Source organism: Melospiza melodia, chromosome 16 (genome assembly GCF_035770615.1).
Source record: "Melospiza melodia melodia isolate bMelMel2 chromosome 16, bMelMel2.pri, whole genome shotgun sequence".
In the NCBI taxonomy this organism is placed as follows: Eukaryota; Metazoa; Chordata; class Aves; order Passeriformes; family Passerellidae; genus Melospiza; species Melospiza melodia.
Window position 1 is genome coordinate 5,577,830 of NC_086209.1, and position 18,141 is coordinate 5,595,970.

At 57.2% G+C, this 18,141-nt stretch overlaps 1 protein-coding gene across 11 annotated transcripts in view; it reads right to left on the reverse strand.

The window, feature by feature from the left end:
• Positions 1–18,141, reverse strand: part of DLG3 (discs large MAGUK scaffold protein 3) — an 80,166-nt gene that overhangs the window by 22,570 nt on the left and 39,455 nt on the right. For 6 of the 11 annotated variants that reach the window (XM_063170453.1, XM_063170451.1, XM_063170449.1 and 3 more), the window contains 7 exons: positions 17,337–17,390; positions 9,084–9,134; positions 5,653–5,777; positions 5,021–5,190; positions 4,192–4,328; positions 3,768–3,912; positions 3,184–3,343 (listed from right to left, as the gene is read on the reverse strand). In XM_063170453.1, coding sequence (XP_063026523.1) covers positions 3,184–3,343; positions 3,768–3,912; positions 4,192–4,328; positions 5,021–5,190; positions 5,653–5,777; positions 9,084–9,134; positions 17,337–17,390 — 842 coding nt within the window. Of the gene's footprint in view, positions 1–3,183; positions 3,344–3,767; positions 3,913–4,191; positions 4,329–5,020; positions 5,191–5,652; positions 5,778–9,083; positions 9,135–17,239; positions 17,291–17,336; positions 17,391–18,141 lie in introns of those variants that run through there. The other 5 variants (XM_063170452.1, XM_063170459.1, XM_063170457.1 and 2 more) reach the window with 2 other exon arrangements.

Consider the following 18,141-nt stretch of genomic DNA (forward strand, 5'->3'; position numbering starts at 1 on the left):
CATCAGTGCATCCACTGTGGCTGGATCCTGGGCACTTCCTTGGGTACCACAAGGACAAAGGACCATGGAGCTCAGCAGCCTCATCAATCATCACCTGCCAGCTATCAGAGGGAAATCTCTGGGCTGTGTTAGGAGGGATGCTGGAGCCCAGGCATGGCACTGAGTGAGGCACCCTAAAATGCTGGCAGACTTGTGCTGAGAGAACCAACCCCGGGGCACTGGGGTGGGGGGCTGGAACACACCAGAACCAGCAGGTCAGGAAAACCATGGAGATGCTCAGTCAAAAGATGCTCAACACCAAGTCCTCAAGATGTTACCAGCACCTGGCTTAGGGGCAGTGGTGAGGGGGCAGGGAGGGCTGCAGCCATCAGTCCCTCTGCAGCAAAGCTGTGCCCAGGGCTAGAGTTCTCTCAGGGGAAGAAATAGGTCAGGTTTCTGGGTCTGCAAACCCTGCCTCCAACCAGGAGATGAACTTGCTCTGCCCTTTGGGTTTTGCTGCTGCCCAAGCAACATGCAGGAAGCACAACCTCAACTCAGCATCCCCAGCACCCGTGAGGACCAGACAGTTTGGTGGAAGGCAAAGAGACCCTACAGGAATGAGGGGAGGAAATGAAGCCCCAGACAGGTACAGATCTCAGTCCTGATGTGCACTCTTGGCTTCCATCCCCCTCACAGGAGGGATGGTACAGATCCTGCAGGCAGATCCCATGCTGAATGTCAGTGTTAACACTGGGACCTCAGCACAGAGCAGCTGAGGGGATCCTGTGGGGCTCTACTGGGTCTGGGTTGCTGTGGTGGAAAACAGTTGGTTTTCCACCTTTGGTTCCCAGCCCTAGGTGCTGCAGGACGTGAGGGTCACTGGAGCCACATCCACATCTAAGCAGCACCTGTGCCATGGGAGGGGGAGAGGCTGGAAACTGCACTCTGCTATTCCTGAAAAATGGCTGGCAGAAGCCTCATGGGACACAGCTTCTTTTCCAGGGCAGCTGCTGCCTTTCCCCACACCAGTGAGTGCATTTGGACCACACTGGTGCCAGTGCACAACCTTGGTGCCAGCAGACCCGCAGCCATGGAGCTGCCCTGGGGGCTCAGCAATGCACAGGAGGCTTTCAGCACTGCCCTGGGGGGCTCAGCAATGCACAGAGGCTTTCAGCACTGCCATGGGAAGCACGAGCCAAGTGCTGAGCCCACTGCAGGCTGTGGATCTGCTGGGTGGCAGGGGGCTGTGTCTGGGCACACACGGGCCCAGTGGTGCCAGCCTGCCTGCAGTGGGGCCTTCCACAAGGCAGCACCATCCTCTAGTGGCCACCAGCACGTGCTGCATCAGGGCCACTGCTGAGCCATCACTGTCACTGCCAAGCCTCTACTGGGCCACTGCTGAGCCATTGCTGCGCCCCTGTCACTGCCAAGCCACCACTGAACCACTGCTGAGCCATTGCTGTGCCATGGCCACTGCCAAGCCACCACTGAACCATTGGTGAGCCATTGCTGTGCCATGGCCACTGCCAAGCCACCACTGAACCATTGGTGAGCCATTGCTGTGCCATGGCCACTGTCAAGCCATCACTGAACCACTGCTGAGCCATTGCTGTGTAACTTTCACTGCCAAGCCACTGCTGAGCCATCACTGCACCATGGCCATTGTCAAGCCACCACTGAACCACTGCTGAGCCATTGCTGCGCCCCTGTCACTGCCAAGCCACCACTGAACCACTGCTGAGCCATTGCTGTGCCATGGCCACTGTCAAGCCACTACTGGGCCACTGCCAAGCCATAACTGTGCCACTGTCACTGGAAAGCCACTGTTCAGCCACTGGAAAGCCCTGGTCATACCACTGCCACTGCCAAGCCACTGTGAGCCACTGCTGGGCCATTGTTGTGCCACTGTCACTGCCAAGCCACTGCTGAGCCCTCACTGTGCCACTGCCACTGGCTAAGCCTAAGCTGGGCTGCTCTTTCTGCTCTCTAACCCACAAATGGGAATGCTGGCAGGTGCAAGAAGGACACCCTGCTGGGACCAGGGTCTCTGGTGTGTTTTCCAAATATTGTGACTCAGCCCCTTCTGTGGTGCACTGTAATGGCAGACAGCACTGCTCCTGCCTGTGGCATCATCCCCCTGTGCCCTGACAGCACAGAAGCTGCTACACCTGCTGAGGATGCAGTGCCAGAACTGCTCCAGAACTGGCACTGATGGTGCCAAGCCCAGTGGGAGAGGTGGGTGAGGGTGGGGGACAGTGCTGCACAGGTCATGGTGTGCAGGGACACCCAGCTGTGGCTGAGCACTAGGAGGTGAGAAAGCCCCATGACAAAGATGAGTGCAGACACTCTCCAGGAAGATGGCAGACCTACAGCAGATCAGTCAGGGTCTCCCATTCCAGCATCCAGCACTCAGCTGCAGAGTGGGAGAATCCTGGACAAAGCCACTGCATCCTCCACTGTAGGCACACTCCCAAAACCAGCTGCAACCTTGCTCCAAACAGCAGGGCCAGCCCTAAGCCTATGTCAAATGTTGGTTCTTATTAATCAGCCTAAGCCCTACAGTCCTGGCCCTGGGGACAGCACATTCAGAGCACTGGCCCCAAGGCTGTGAAGAGAAGAGGGGAAGCTGTAACAATCACCTGTAGAGCAGGACTTTCCAGGTCTCTCTCTCCCAGCCCCAGCTCGAGGCTTTGCAGAAGTTTTATACTGCATTTAGGCTTAGAGCAATGTTTCTTTATTTCCTGGCTTCAGGAAACAAACCTGTTCATGCAGCTCAAAGGATTCTACTGGGCCCCACTTGTTTGCAAGGCTGTGCTCCCCCTGGCCCTCCATCCCTGTCCCAGCTCCACCTGGGGACATCCTGGCAGCCTGTGGCACTGCTGGATGGCACCATCAGGGCAGGGAACACCTTGTACTGCAGCCATTGTGAAATAAGCAAGAGAATGAAACTGAAATGCAGTTGTGTGAGGCTTATGAAAGAGTAGGAGAGGGAATGGAGAGGGAGTGAATGCAGCAAGGCAGAGATTGACACAGCAGGGCTGGTCTCAGGGGGTGAGCGCAGAACTCATTATGGGGACCTCAGGCATTGCACTAAATGGCCTTTTGAGACTCTGCACTGGCAGTGGGGATGACATCAAGCCACCACAGAGGGAAAGTGATGGACTGAGAAGGAGCATGATGGGGATGCTGCTGCCTGGTGCTCACCTGGTGAAGTCATCATCTCCAATCATGTGCCGAGGGATGGGCGAGTACCGGGACGGAGTCACCTGGGCAGGGAGGGGATAGGCAGGCTTGCTCTCAACGCTGCCCAGGTAGCCCAGACTGGAGTTATGGCTTATGTGGTTGTCAGCCAAGCCTGAGAAGGCTGCAGGGGAGGAGAAGGCCATCAGGAGCAGAAATGCATAGACAGTGAGGACACGAAACCAGCCCAGCCCTGCTCCCCAGCCCAGCCCTGCTCCCCAGCCCAGCAGGCTGAGGTGCCCCAGCCCCATGTGCCCCCAGCCCCATGTGCCCCCAGCCCAGCAGGCTGAGCTGCCCCAGCCCCATGTGCCCCCAGCCCCATGTGCCCCCAGCCCAGCAGGCTGAGGTGCCCCAGCCCCATGTGCCCCCAGCCCCATGTGCCCCCAGCCCAGCAGGCTGAGGTGCCCCCAGCCCCATGTGCCCCCAGCCCCATGTGCCCCCAGCCCAGCAGGCTGAGCTGCCCCAGCCCCATGTGCCCCCAGCCCCATGTGCCCCCAGCCCAGCAGGCTGAGGTGCCCCAGCCCCCGTGCCCAGCCAGGCGTACGTACTGCTGGCGTAGTCGGGGGGCGCGTACATGTCGTTGAGGTGGATGTTGCCAGGCTTGGCCACTTTCAGGTACACCATGTCAGAGGTGTTCTTCAGGGCGGCCACGGCCTCCTCGTGCCGCACGTCCTGCAGGTTGGTGTTGTTCACCTGCCACGGGAAAGGTGGCACGGCTGAGCAGGAGGGCAGGGAGCAGGGCAGGGGAGGTGCAACAGCAGCCCCGGAGGCATTGTCCCATCACCTTGGGTTTGGCTCCCCTGCCTGCAGACATTACTGAGCCTGCCCTGCCACAGCAACATGCCAGCAGGAGCCCCAGGGAAGAGGGGTGAAGCTGCTGACAGGAAGGGTGCTGGGGTTCAGGATCAGCACTGCATGGCAGTGGCAGCTGTTCAGCCTCTCCTCACAGCTGGCTGTGGGCACGGGGCTTACCGCAAGCAGCCGGTCCCCGATCTGCAGGCGCCCGTCCTTCTGGGCAGCGCCTCCCTCGATGATCTTGGTGATGTAGATGCTGTTGTCCCCAGGGATGTGCTGGTTCCCAATGCCCCCTGCAATGCTGAACCCCAGGCCTGAGGGAGAGTGAGAATGCAGGTGAGGGGCAGGCAGATAGACAGACAGATAGACAGAGACCACAGCCACTGTGCCTCACAGGCATTCACACCCTGCCCAAACCCAGCAGGCAATGGGTCACCCCAGCCTGGCCACCATGGGTCTGTCCCATACCCCGTGTCCCACAGCACTGGGGGTCTGTCCCATACCCCGTGTCCCATAGCCCGTGTCCCACAGCACTGTGGGTCTGTCTGTCCATATCCCCTGTCCCACAGCACTGTGGGTCTGTCTGTCCCACACCCCCTGTCCCACAGCACTGTGGGTCTGTCAGTCCCATAGCCCGTGTCCCACAGCACTGTGGGTCTGTCCCATAGCCCCTGTCCCATAACCTCTGTCCCACAGCACTGTGGGTCTGTCTCATACTCCCTGTCCCATAGCACTGTGGGTCTGTCCCATAGCCCATGTCCCACAGCACTGTGGGTCTGTCTCATACTCCATGTCCCACAGCACTGTGGGTCTGTCCCATAGCCCCTGTCCCCCAGCATTCCACGCTGCTCAGCCACCCCTCAGCACTCAGCACTGCAGCAGTGCCACCCTGCATACCACACCCCCCTGAGGCTGCACCTCACAACATCTCACACCAAGGGTCACCCCACGCTGTCCTGTGGGGCAGGGGGGCACCCTGGCCAGGCGAGCAGAGCTCAGGGCTCACCTTTGGGGCCCTTCATGAGGTTGACCTCCATGATGGTCTCCGGCGGGGGCTGCCGGCGGCGCACCACGAGCCGCACCACGGGGCCGGCCTCCTTCAGGGCCTCCACTGCTTTGCTGTGCACCACCTCAGACACGTCCACGTCGTTCACCCGCAGCACGCAGTCGTTCACCCTGTGGGCACAGCGTGGCCCTGAGCATCCCTGGGGAACCACCAGCATGTGCCACCCTCCTCTGGTCACCCTGTGCCACCCTCCTCCAGCCACCAAATGAGAGCTGCTCCAGCTGGCAGATCACGCCCTGCTGGGGTGAGAAAGGGATCCCTCCCAAAGCAGGGCCTGGTCCCTATAGTGCACCCCTGATGGAGATGGGAGATGACAAGGAAGGCTGGGTCCCTGCCCTGGGCTGTAATGGGATGGGTGGGACCACGAGCCTGATACAGGGAGGGGAGGATGGGCGGCTACAGATAGGAGGCTGGTGGCCAGCGATGGTGGACAACCCTGTCCAGAGGGGATCTGGCTGTGGGAAAGAGACATATGGAGGCCAAAGACCATATTGGGAAAAGGGGTTAGGCCCAGAGGGTCCATGCAGAGATCCTGGGTGACCCCCTGGCTGCTCCCCCAGCCCTGTACTCACCCTAGACGGCCATCCATGGCTGCTGCTCCCCCGGGGATGATCTTGGTGATGAAGATGCCCGGGTCATCTGGAACGTGGGGGTTGTCGATGCCTCCCGCTATGCTGAAGCCGAGGCCGGAGTTCCCCTGCGGGAAATCAAACGCTGTGTCCTGCCCCCATGGGCACCTGCGTGCTGCCAGCCCTCCTGAAGCGGTTCCCCCCAGCTTTGGGACTGCCTGGGGCGCAGGAGGAGCCCTGACAGCAGCTCTCCCACCCCGGCGTGCCCGGCCCAGGGGGCTCAGGGATGCTGCTGGAGGAGAGGCTGGCGTTCCTCAGTGCAGCAGCGTGGAGCACTGAACAGATGGAGGCAGAGTGGGAACCTCCCTCAGCACCGCGTCTCCACGGAGAGCGCGAGGCAGGCGGGGAGCTGGGGGAAGAGGAGGTGGTCCTTGGCGGAGAAAACCTCCCCTTGCTGGCTGCTCCCCAGGAGGAGACACCGATGCTGCAGCCTGCACGGAGCAGCAGGGATTGTGCCAGTCACCAGCATCCCACTCCTGCCCCTCTGCACCCTGGGATGTAGCCCTGGCACAAAGCCCAGCTGGGGACCAGCAACGCTGATGACAAAATCTACAGCTTTGCGTGGAGGTGGCGATCAGGATGGAGTGGGCTCTCCAGTTCTGTCTCCTTTTCCTCACAGACATGCTTGTCCTGCCCAATTCTGCCTGGGGGGATGCAGGGACCACAGCTCATCTCCAGGCCATCCCCCCAGCATCTCAGGATTGAGTGGCTGTGGCCCTGTGCCGCCTCTCCCACTTGCAGGATCCTCATTAGTGACACACTCACAGGCGCTGCTTCCAGATCCATGCCTGATGCAAGTGGACAATTCCTGCCTTTTTTGCTCTGCCTTGAAAATCAGATGGCTCCTTGCCTTGTTTCCTCATGTGGAAGAGCTGACACTTAGTCACAGACAGTTGTGCCTGCCTCTCTCGTACACGAGTGGGCTCAGGCCAAGCTCTCCTGGCTGCCCATGGCCCCGGTGCTCAGTGGTGGATGAGGGGATGCTCTGCTCTTCCAGGGTCCCTGTGGACTCCATCTCCCCAGGATAATTTAGCACCAACAGCCAGATGGGGCTTGCCCTTCTCCCCAGCAATCTTGCTCCAGCATCAGTGATGCAGAGCTGGCTTTGTGACACTCGTGTCACAGCACCAGGAGCCACCAATGCCTGTCACTGTGCAGTGCTCCCGGATGCTCCCTGGCCAGCTGGGATTTGGCTGGCATGTGACACACAGGCATTCAACAGTAAAGGGTCTGGGCTGCTCTCTTTCCTCTGTGCTGGGTTCTGATTACCCTGAGCCTAGCTCAAAAAAGCTCTTTACTGTCACAGAGACCAGGCCTGGCTGCAGCAAGGGAGGTGAGATTGCAAAATGATCTCCAGCCATTAGTTGTGCCTGTCTGTGGAAGGTCCTTGGTTAGCTACAAAACCTGGAAATTATCTGGGAGGTGTTAATTTTTATTCTGATAAACCTCAAAAAGGAGTTCAAGGGATTTCTTAGCTGACATCAGGGTTGATGCCCTGATGCCAGGGCAGTTCCTGCTGTGGACATGTGTGGTGGGTAAACACAAAGCCATGTCCCTCTGCAGATTGTGTTTCTGCTATTATTGCCCCTAAAATGCTGCTGCATTTACGTTTGTCCTTACAACAAAGGCAAGGATTAATAACAGTGACTGACCACGATTTTGGGGTGCACTGAGGTCAATTCTGGAAGCCAAACCCCCCAGCAAGGGGACAGCCTCACCCACAGGCACCAGGGTGCTTCTCCTGCATTAAGACAGGATTGTTGGATCCCACCAGGGACCAGGGGAAGGACCTGGGTATGGTCCATGCTGGCCCAGGCTGCTAAGCAGTGAGATTCCCTCATGATTCCTTGCTGTCGGAGAATGAATTGCTGCTCGGGGCTTTGAAATGAGGGCATCAATGAGTGCTGCCTCTCTGTGTGGTCCCGCCAGCTCTTTCCCTGTTCCCACCATGTGCTGAGGACAGAGGATGCTCTGAATCCCTGAGACAAGGCTTCTGCCCGTGACTGGGGCCCGGAGCAAGAAGCACTGAGCCCAAAAAGGAAGGAAGGAACCTCTGGGCTGGTTTTGTCAGGCACGCCGGGGAAGCGGTGGGTGAGGCGGCAGCCCCAGATAACCTTCCGTCCACCCACCTCCGTGATGCAGAGCCAGGGGAAGGAGGGAGATGACTAAAGGCACAGAGGAACAGAATAATGAGCGCTGCCTCTTCCCCTGCAATGCCAGCCACGCGGCGAGGCTGAGCCGCTGGCACGGCACCAGGGGGAGGCAGGGGCTGAGGGGAGGCCAGGGGTGATGTGGGGAGGGATGGGGGCTGAGGGGAGGCCAGGGCTGATGTGGGGAGGGATGGGGGCTGAGGGGAGGCCAGGGGTGATGTGGGGAGCAAGGTGTGCTGTGGGGAGGGAAGATGGGCTGTGGAGAGGCCAGGTGTGCTGTGGGGAGGCAAGGGGGATGTGGGGAGAGAAGGGGGCTGTGGAGAAGCAAGGTGGGCTGTGGAGAGACAAGGGGTGCTGTGGGGAGGGAAGGGGAGCTGTGGGGAGGCCAGGTGAGCTCATGTGGAGCTGTGGGGAGGCAAGGTGTGCTGTGGAGAGGCAAGGGGAGCTGTGAGGAGGCAAAGGGAGCTGTGGGAAGGGAAGGTGTCCTGTGGGGAGAGCGGGCAGCCTCCCACCACAGCCACTCCCAGCCACCAGGGCTGTGCCTGTCTCTCAGAGTAAACCCTGGGTCAGCTTTTCCCACTCCATTACTCCATCTCCATCCCTCCTCCCCGGCTGCTTCCTGGGCAACAGAAAGCCCTTGGTGCCCTGTGTGGTGCTGGCTTGCCCCTGGATAAACCTCACACATGGGGGGAGCTGATTCTAGCCACGGCTGGCGCTGCACATGCCATCACCTCTGTGCTGCCAACAAAGAAAAGCCTTGAGCAGGAGCTTCCTCCATTGTGGCTTGTTTCACTAAACAACCTGTTCTTGAGCACAGCATCCCAAGGCTGTGTGCCCTAGAGTGACAGGGAGCCTGGTGGCAGGGTGGCTTTGGTCCCTGTGCCCAGTTGTGGGGTGCACCCAAGCAGAGCTCCCCACACCTCTGTTTTCTGACAAAGGCGATGACAAAGAGCCCCCCCATGCTCTGCACTGATCAATTTGTGGGGGCGAGGGTGTGAAAGGGGGAGAAACCCTCCTCCCTCCCTTCTGTGTGCAGGAGGAGAGGGGAGCAGCAAGCCCACCCTGGTGGGAGCCAGGCTGGCACAGCAGGTGTAGCACCCCTGAAAGAGAGGGGGAGCAGAGACAGGCTCTCCCCATGGGCTGTGCAGGGACGTGTGGGGGGCAGCAGGGCCGGGGGTGGGCGAGGGGGAGGAGGCTGCTGGTGGGTGGGTGAGCAGTACTTACCCTTTCCAAGACAATCTCTTCATACTTGAACATCCCATCACTGCCATTCATCTGGAGAGAGGGAGACAGCGTGTTACGACTCTCTGCTGCTCCTGGGGGAATTTGTTTTTCCTCTCTGGTAGCTGAACATGAAGAATCCAACCTAAAAGCTGCACCATCACTGCTGAAAAAGCCTTAAATGCAACTGCCTGAGCCTGCCCTGGAATTAAACCATGTGCTGCTTTTCTCTCTGGGCATGAGCCAAAGCCCACTGACTTTAATGCACTTCTGTGCAAAGCCTTTATTCTCCCAGCTCATTTCTCCAGCCATGAAAAGGAACACAACCGAAGGCACAAAAAGAAATAACACCTTTGTTACGCAGCATATAATTAACCTCAGGAATTCACTGCTTGAGGAAGGCAAGAGAGGGGGTCGGTCCATTTAAAGGGAAAAAAATGTCTGTACATAATAACATAATAAACACCTTTAGCAGCTTATATTTTTTAAATCTTTTCGTAGCATGACTGTATTAACAGGAAATTCAGGATAATTTATTCTACGAAATTAGCTGGGTGCAAAGGAAACAAGGTGTGAGAGAGTGGGGCACAGTAAGAGGTGCAAACATTGTGATGCCCTTCTGTACAAAAATGGTGTAGCCTGTCTCAGTGCTGTACACCACACTGATCCCCACGCTCAAAAATCTCCCATACCCCAAGCATCAAAGCAGAGCTCTTGAAAGCATAATGAATAGAAACAAAAAGGGATGCAATTGTAGGCTGTAAAATGGTAAATGTAGACTCAAAAAAAAATCCATTCTCCACATAATCAACAGTGCACGGGAAAAATGTAATGGTTTCACTCCATATCATCAGGCCAGAAAGAGCTGCCAAGGTCTAAAATTTAGCAAGATTTGCAATGCAATTGGCTACTGAAACATCCAACACTTAAAAGCAACAGTTTCAAGGAAAACTGAGTTGGAAGGGAACTCAGAGGGCCATGGAATCCAACTGCTGGCTCTGCACAGATCCCCAAACAATCCCACCATGTGCCTGAGTGTCCAAATGCTCCTGGAGCCCTGGCAGCCTTGGGGCTGTCACAGATCCCTGGGGAGCCTGTCCAGCATCCCACCACCCTCTGTGTGAAAAACTTTGTCTAATGTCCAAGCTAAACCTGTCCTGACACAGCTGCATGCCCTTCCCTCAGGTTCTGTCCCTGAGCACCTGAGAGAGGAGATCAGTGTCTGCTCCTGATTCCCCTCTTGGGGAGGCTGCAGACTGGGGAGCTCTGTCCTGTCTCCTCCAGGCTGAATGAGCAGAGTCACCTCACCCTTTCCTCATCTGGTCTTCTCTAGATCCATCTCTGCCTTTGCAGCCTCCTTTGGATGCTCTCTAACAGCTGTAACTCCTTTTATTGTGGCCCCAGGGCTCGAGGTGAGGCTGCCCCAGTGGGAGCAGAGCCTGACAGTCCTCCCTTGCCCATCAGGTGATGCTGTCCTTGCTGCATCCCAGGCCCAGGTTGGCCTTTTTGGCTACCAGGGCACACTGTTGACTCACATTTATTTTGGAGGGGACTGAACTCAACCTCATAATTTGAGTCATTCTGGAAAAGAAGGGATGGGACATGGGTAGTTCTGTATGGCAAGGCAGAGGCAGTGGTACCTGCACTCAGCAGGCAAACAAACCCCTCTCTCACTGTGCAGTCCTGCCTCTGCCTGTGGCCTCTGGACACCATGCAGGGCTCCTCATGTGGGTTTTACATCCACCATTAACTGATGGCTCACAGATAATATGGAGCCACTTTCTGCATATGCTCTGTACCCCAAACTGGAGCTGACATGCCTTTGTTTGGACACAGTTCCCCTCATGAGGCACCAGCATGCTGGCTGTGTCCTGCTTTCCCAGCTCCTTGCAATCTGCACAGCCCTGCCATGCTCCACACCCCCAGAGTGCTGGGGCATTCCATGGAGGGGACAGCAGCCATCCTTTATGCTAAAGCCATCATCTGACACCACAGAAGAAAACCCAGCCAGGCTGGCTGAGGCCCTATTGATGGGTGTCAAGAGGAAACAGGAGTTTTTCTGGGTGGCAACAATCAGGGGCCCAGGCAGAGGAGCAGTGCTGCAGGACAGGCTCTGGGGTAGGGCTGTGCCCCCTGTGACACACACACCCTCATTCCCTGCCCTGGGATGCCAAAGCAATCCCACACCCTGTCCTGCACCTCAAGGATGAGGCTGGGCAAAGAGATGGGAATGAGGGTCCAGGGAACACAGGCTGGCTGTGTTGTCCCTCCTTGGATGTGCCCTGTGCCTGGTGCCTCTCAGCCATGGGAAGATTTCAGGGGACAGTTCAGGGTTGGGACATCAGATACTCCAACAGTAGGATACTCAGATCCTCCCAGCACATTGGGAAGGGCTTTGGCCAAATCTTACAGGAGGATGCTGCAGCAGAAAAGCACCAGAAGTGGTGAGGTTTGTTGCTCTGATTTTTTAAGATTTTCTAAGCCTTCTGATGTTGACATTCTTGTAGCAAACTTTCTCACACACTTTCTGTAAATAACTTAAATAACTCTTTGTTTTGCATTTTTTTATGGAGGAAGAGAAAGTTGATAAACTGTTGGTTTGTCCAGTGTCATTGGAGAGGTGGCACTGTCACCCTCCAATCCACTGTCACTTTTGGAAAACTATAAATGTTGAAGTCAGAAAATAAACTTCCCTTTTTTCACCTTGAGAGCAGCTGTGTGTGTGCTTGTGTTCTTTCGTGCTCTATAGTGACAGGGGTTAACCCACAGCAGGATCCCAGCCAGCCTCAGAGGGTCAGGCACACATGGTCAGTGCCACCTTGTGCTGTGCTCCTGTGGGCAGAGGGGCATTGCTTCCCTTGCCACAGGTTCCCTCTTGGGCATGGGCTGCTTTTCCTCCTCTCGTCTTCCCATATTGACTAACCCTAAGTGCAGCCAGCTCGCTGGCCCCTGCCACCCTCAGGGCCTCCCTCAGCACAGCCCCCATCCCATCCCATCCCATCCCATCCCATCCCATCCCATCCCATCCCATCCCATCCCATCCCATCCCATCCCATCCCATCCCATCCCATCCCATCCCATCCCATCCCATCCCATCCCATCCCATCCCATCCCATCCCATCCCATCCCTCTCTGCAGTTGCTATCCCGGTGCGTGGGGTGCCTCTCCCTGGTTTTCCAGCAGCTCGGATTGCTGGCACCCTTTGCTACTACACACATTGTCCTCTGTGCTTTGGCACTCGGCACAGTTGCCACACAGGCAGCCATATGCACACCCACGGGCGCAGGGAACAGCGTACACATCCCTGCAGGATGGGATCTGCAGAGAGCTCTGACAATCTGTGAGCCACGAGCAGAGCCAGCGCGGGGCGGGACTGCCAGCGGCACCGGGGCTGCACCGAGAGCCCAACACAGAGCCCAACACAGAGCCTGTCACACACCGGGGCTGCACTGAGAGCCCTAAACAGACACCAAGAGTCCAGCACAGACCCCGGGCTGCACCGAGAGCCCAGCACAGACCTCGGTGTCACACACCTGGGCTGCACCGAGAGCCCCACAAAGAGCCCTGCACAGATCCTGCAACACACCCGGGGCTGCGCTGACAGCCCTGCACAGTCCCTGTCACACACCCAGGCTGCACCGAGAGCCTGGCACAGAACCCGGTGTCACACATTTGGGCTGCCCCGAGAGCCCAGCACAGACCCTGTCAGACACTGGGGCTGCACCAAGAGCCCTGCACAAACCCTGGGCTGCACCGAGAGCCCTGCACAAACTCTGTCACACACCCCGGTGCTGCCAGGCAGCTGAGCTGGGACAGCCCCACTCCCCAAATCCCCGAGCTGCCAATGCTGAGCACTGTTCTGCACAGCTCCCACAGAACCAGTGGCGTAGGTGCTTGCTTGGTGCGGTGTCTGCTGGGGTCAGCCAGGCCTGAGGGGTGAAGTTTTGGCACTGGTTGTGTTTTCAAAATTCACGCAATTGGAATGCCAGTTAATTGTATAAGGAAGGCAAATGAAGAACTTAATATATACAACGTAACCAAGGGAACAAGCCAACAAAGCGAACGTTCCAGCGTCGAAAAATCAAATACCAGTCACTCACTGACGGCAAAAACCTCCCCATGATACCCACCAGAGCTGCCAGGACCTGGCTCTGCCACAGACTGATCCCCCTGTCCTTTGCCAGTGCCCTGTGCTGCTCCCCAGATCCTGTTTGGGGCCATCTCCAGAGGGAAGAGGCCTGGCTGGGAAGATGCACCACACCCTGCTCTCCTCGGGTAACACCTGCCAAGCTCACAGCACTGTCAGGGGCCAATTAGCTGTTCCCAGCATATCCTGATCCTAAGCATCACCTGATGGAAAAGAGTATGGGTATTTTTTCCAGGCCCTTCCTGTGCAACAAGCCCACCTGATGGCTCGGGAAGAGGCGCCTTTGCTGGCCCTCCTCTGAGCATGAGGGGAATGGTTACCGATGATGGCATTTAGCTCATCAACAGAAGGCTGCAGAGCGAACACTCATCTGATAAACAGAGGAGCACACACCTTCCAGAGCTACTGCAAGCTGTCTGCAGGCTCTGCCGGCCAACACCGCCACAGCCCACGTGGAACACCCCTTGAAATTTGCTGCAGAGTAAGGATTTGAGGTGGGTTTTTGGGTTGGGGGGTGGTTGGCTGGTTTTTGTGGTTTTGCTTGTTGGTTCGTTTTTTAAATAAAAAAAGAAGGCCAGATTCATAAGGCAAAGATCAGGTTCCTCAAATGCAACCCAGATAGGCAACCAGGCTGCAAGAGTAAATCCCCTGCAGGAAGGATAACAGAGCTCACAGTCCCTTTTGGAGCAAGGTCCTGCCCGTATCCTGTGCTTGGGATGTGAGCACTGGGACCTGCTGGTGGAGCAGCCCTTTATTGAGATAATGGAGAGGGTCTGAAGACTGCAGAGCCAGCCCCTGGTTGTGCCAGCCAGCCCTGGGTGTGGAGGGCACCTGGCAATGCCCCACAGCTGCCCCAGCACGGGGAGAGGGGAGCAGACCCGTGCCAGGGCAGCGGGTGCAATGGGCACCTCCCTGCTGGCACTGGCACCACCAGCGCTGGCACAGGAGAGCTCTGCCTGCCTGCACATGGCAGGGGGCCCAGGGAAAATAGGTCAAGAGCTGCCTCCCTTCACCTGCCCGTGTCCATGAGTCCTCTTGCAGCACTAAGACCTCCTGACTGCCCTCCAGCCACCCCCTGGCCTCAGCCCCTCGTGTGCAGTGCCCACGGGGCTGGCCTTGTGCACAGAGGGGATAAATGCCCTGTTTGGGGTCAGCCTTTGCCAGAGGACCAACCTGCTGAGCTGGGCAGAGTGAAGGTTTGCAGCCCTACAACAGCTGTGAGGACAGCACAGCCACACTGCCTGGGAACTGGCACTGGGATGGGCCCAGCCAGCACCTGCACCAAGGTGTGAGGGACCCACTGACTGAAATCAGGCCTGGAAAGCACCTGCCATCCTCACACCTGGCTTTTAGGCAGCTGAAGGTGATTGCACCTCACTGCTGGGCAATGAGGCACCAAATCAAGCTCCAAGGAAGCCTGAAAACCTTCAACTGAAAACCTCACTCTGAAGCTTTCAACTCCTCAAGGGCTTTGGAGTGACTTTCCTTGTTCATTTTGGAACTGCCTGGCAGCAAGAAGTTGTTTTAGCTTTAGAGAGGCAGCTCTGAAATGCAGAGATCTCATCTGCCACGGAAACTCTGTTTCCAATTCTCCATCTCCACATTATGGACATGCTGGGCAAAATCCACCAAGATGTGAAACTGTGAGCATGGATGATGCCCTCCAGCACTCTCCTTAAAATCATCAAGGGATGATTTTAACACTGCAGGCATTTTATAATGGATTATTTGGGTTTTTACACCCTGGGGATGCTGGGCTCTGCTCAAGCCACAGACTGAGCCCCAGCCATCCCAGTGCTGCAGCCCGCACCTCAGAGCGCTCCTGGGGATGGGAGTGGGTGGATGGGGACATTGAAATGCAGAACAGACTTCTTGATAAACAGGCAGGGCCAAATCAAGCCCAACAGCCAGTCCAATGCAATCAATGGAACTAGAACAGGAAGGAACTAGACTACTTCCATCTGTTTATCATTACGGAAAGCAATGAATAGTTAAGTAATTAAAGACTGGAAGATGTGAATTTAACCCTTCCAAATACATGCTGTACCAACGGGCTTCAGATTTTGGGTTTGTAAAAAAACCCTCATGTTTCCAGATTGGGCATTTTGGTGTTTGCAGCAAGGTCCTGGTGTGGCTCCTTTGCTGAGCTGGGAAACTGCTGAGTTGTTTTCTCTGAAGCCTGAGGAATCCAGCACCCCAGAGAAGGAAAAGATGGAGCAAGGCCTGTTTCCTGGTATAACATGGAGTAGAAGGCAAGAGTTTCCAGGCTGGATGCTGACAGGAATCAAACTGAGCTGTCTCCCCTGCTCTGGGCAGCCAGAGGTGACACACACCAGATCACAGCCAGCAGAGCACAGCTAATCTGGTGGCCCTTTGGACCCCTGCAGGACAGGTGCTCCCAGCATGTTCTGCTGAGTTTGGATGGATGGGAGCAGTGACTGTCACCCCCAGCATGATGCTGGCACCTGTCTGGGGTGCAGAGCACCCCCTGAAACCCAGCCAAAGTGCAGGGAGAAGGGGTGGACACGGATGTGGAGGTGGAGGGAGAGGGAGGGATGTGAGGTTGATGAGCTGGAGCACAGGGAAGCAGCCAGGAGGGCAGGAATGTGGAGTGCCCTGCAGTGGAAGGAGTGGCTGCTGCCCCACATGAGGGCTCCCAGAGCTTCCTGGGCTCTGCAGGGCTCAGGAACCTGCCTGGGGTGACAGAGCCTGTCCTTGGCCCCTGGGCTCTCCTCTCCTTGCCCTTGGGCTCACAGGGGCAGGGAGGAGGGATGGGCATGGATGGAGGGTGGCAAAGGATGCAGTGCTGGTGCCTGCAGTGATGAGTGGGCAATGTTCCTCCAGAGGTGTGACATTTGGTACCCAGGGAGGGTACAAAATGGATGTGAAAGCAGCCTTTCCACCCAGGAATTCCTCTCTGCCCTACCATGTGTTTGGGGAAAGTAACCTTTGGGGACAGCTGCTCCCCTCTGCCACATTGATACAAGGCTGCTGGACCCAGGGCCAGCACACTGAGAGATGCACCACTGCCTTCCTCCCCAGTCAGGTGGCTTTAATTCAGGCTTAATTAAACCACACAGCCAGGGCTGGAAAGGTCTCAGCCAAGCTCTCCTTCTTTTCTGTGGCTCTTCTCAACAGCCCAGTGCAGCTCTGATGGGCACTGACCCCACCACAGGCTGTGGAATGACATCTGCAGATTTCTACAGGGCAAATTCAACCCCCAGAAGTCACCTGCAGCAAATTCACCTGTGGCCACCACTCCAGAGATGGACCCACCCCAGCGCTGAGTCCTGGTGCTGCTCCACTGCTGTGGAATGCAGCTGCAGTTTGATGCATCAGAAGCAAACCCGAGGCAAAGCACCCAGCCCTGGCAAAGCTGTAAGCTGGGCTCCTTTGGGCAAAGAAGGGAAACACCCCACAAGCACAGAGCCAGTGCTGCTGGCCAGACACCCATGCTGGCCACCCTGCTCCCTTCATCTGCCCCGCAGGAATGAGTTACAAATGTTCTGGGGACGGATGGAGCAGGAGGCAAACCCTGTCTGCCACAAACTGAGGAGGATTATCTTATACTACAACACTGCTACAGGGTGCCAAATGCTGCAAACACACTCACCAAGCACTGCTCAGCTGCTGGCAGCCTTCAGTGGCAGAGGAGCAGCACCTGGTGGGCCCTGCTGCCCTGAGGACCGGTGAGGGAGATGCCAGCAAGCACCCAGAGAGCTCTGCACTCCTCCTGAGGTTGCCCAAGGAGGCTGAGGCAGTGCAGGAAGAGCCCCTCAACCCCCTGTATGAGAGGCAGAGGAAATGGCTGTATGATTAACCCTGAGCACAACTATCTGGGATCCCCAGCTCTTCTGCTGAGGCCTTTTGCCTTGTGCCTCCCTGTGTGCTGGAGCCCCAGCATCACCTGCTGCTGGCCTTGGCTCTGTGCTGTGTCACCCAGCCCCAAGGTTTGGGGTGGGATGAGCTATGGGGGACATGGCGTGGGTATCAGGATCTTCTGCTGCCTTACCAGGGCCTCCTTGAGCTGGGAAAGTCTTTCCTGCATTGCTGAGCAGGGAAAATGCAGCACTTGATCAAAGGAAGCAAAAGGAAACCGGGAGACTTACAGAGAGCCCTTGTTCCAGCGAGTCAGTGTTCACCATAATGGGAGCGGGGTTGGCCTGTGAGGAGACAAAAGGGGGATGTCACCAAGCTGAGCCACGGACCCAGCCCTGGTGGTGCACTGCCTCTCCCCTGGCCACGCCAGCACGGACCCTCCAGGCCAGGCAGCGCTGGGAGGTTCGGGAAGGGCTCTGTTTGTCCAACAGCCCTGGGACAGGAGCAGGGCCACAGCACAGCTCTGGGCATCAGGCTGTCCTCAGAGCTGGTGTGTCCCAAACACCCCATGGCCTTGGCTGCTGGGACGGACATAGGGAACACTGGAAATTCTCTCAGGCCTGTGTCAGACTCCCAAAATTTATGAGAATTTCACACTAGCGAGAGGTTAGGAGATATGAGGAGTAGGGAAAGAAGCCTTTCCGGGGGAGGAATTTACTGCTAGCACACCAAACACCTTCCAACAGCTGCTGTTCCTCCTAAGCACAGGGCCACCATGCCCTGAGAGGGGTGACAGCATTTGGTCCCTTATCCTCATGACTGCTGTGCTGGGCAGCCTCGGCCCATCCTGACAGCAGCACAGGCATCCTCCTGTCCTGGAGGGCTCCCTGTGACCCGCTCCGGGTCCCTCCTCCTGGGCTGCCTCGGCCTCGGCTCGCTGCACATGGCGGGGCAGGCACGGAGGGAGGGAGGGCCGAGAAAGGGATGGGAGAAGGTGCAGCGGCGTAGGCCGGGGGCAGGGGAGGGACGGGACGGGACCGGACGGCTGGGGATTAGGGACGGCCGAAGGAGGGACAGGACGGGACGGCCAAAACC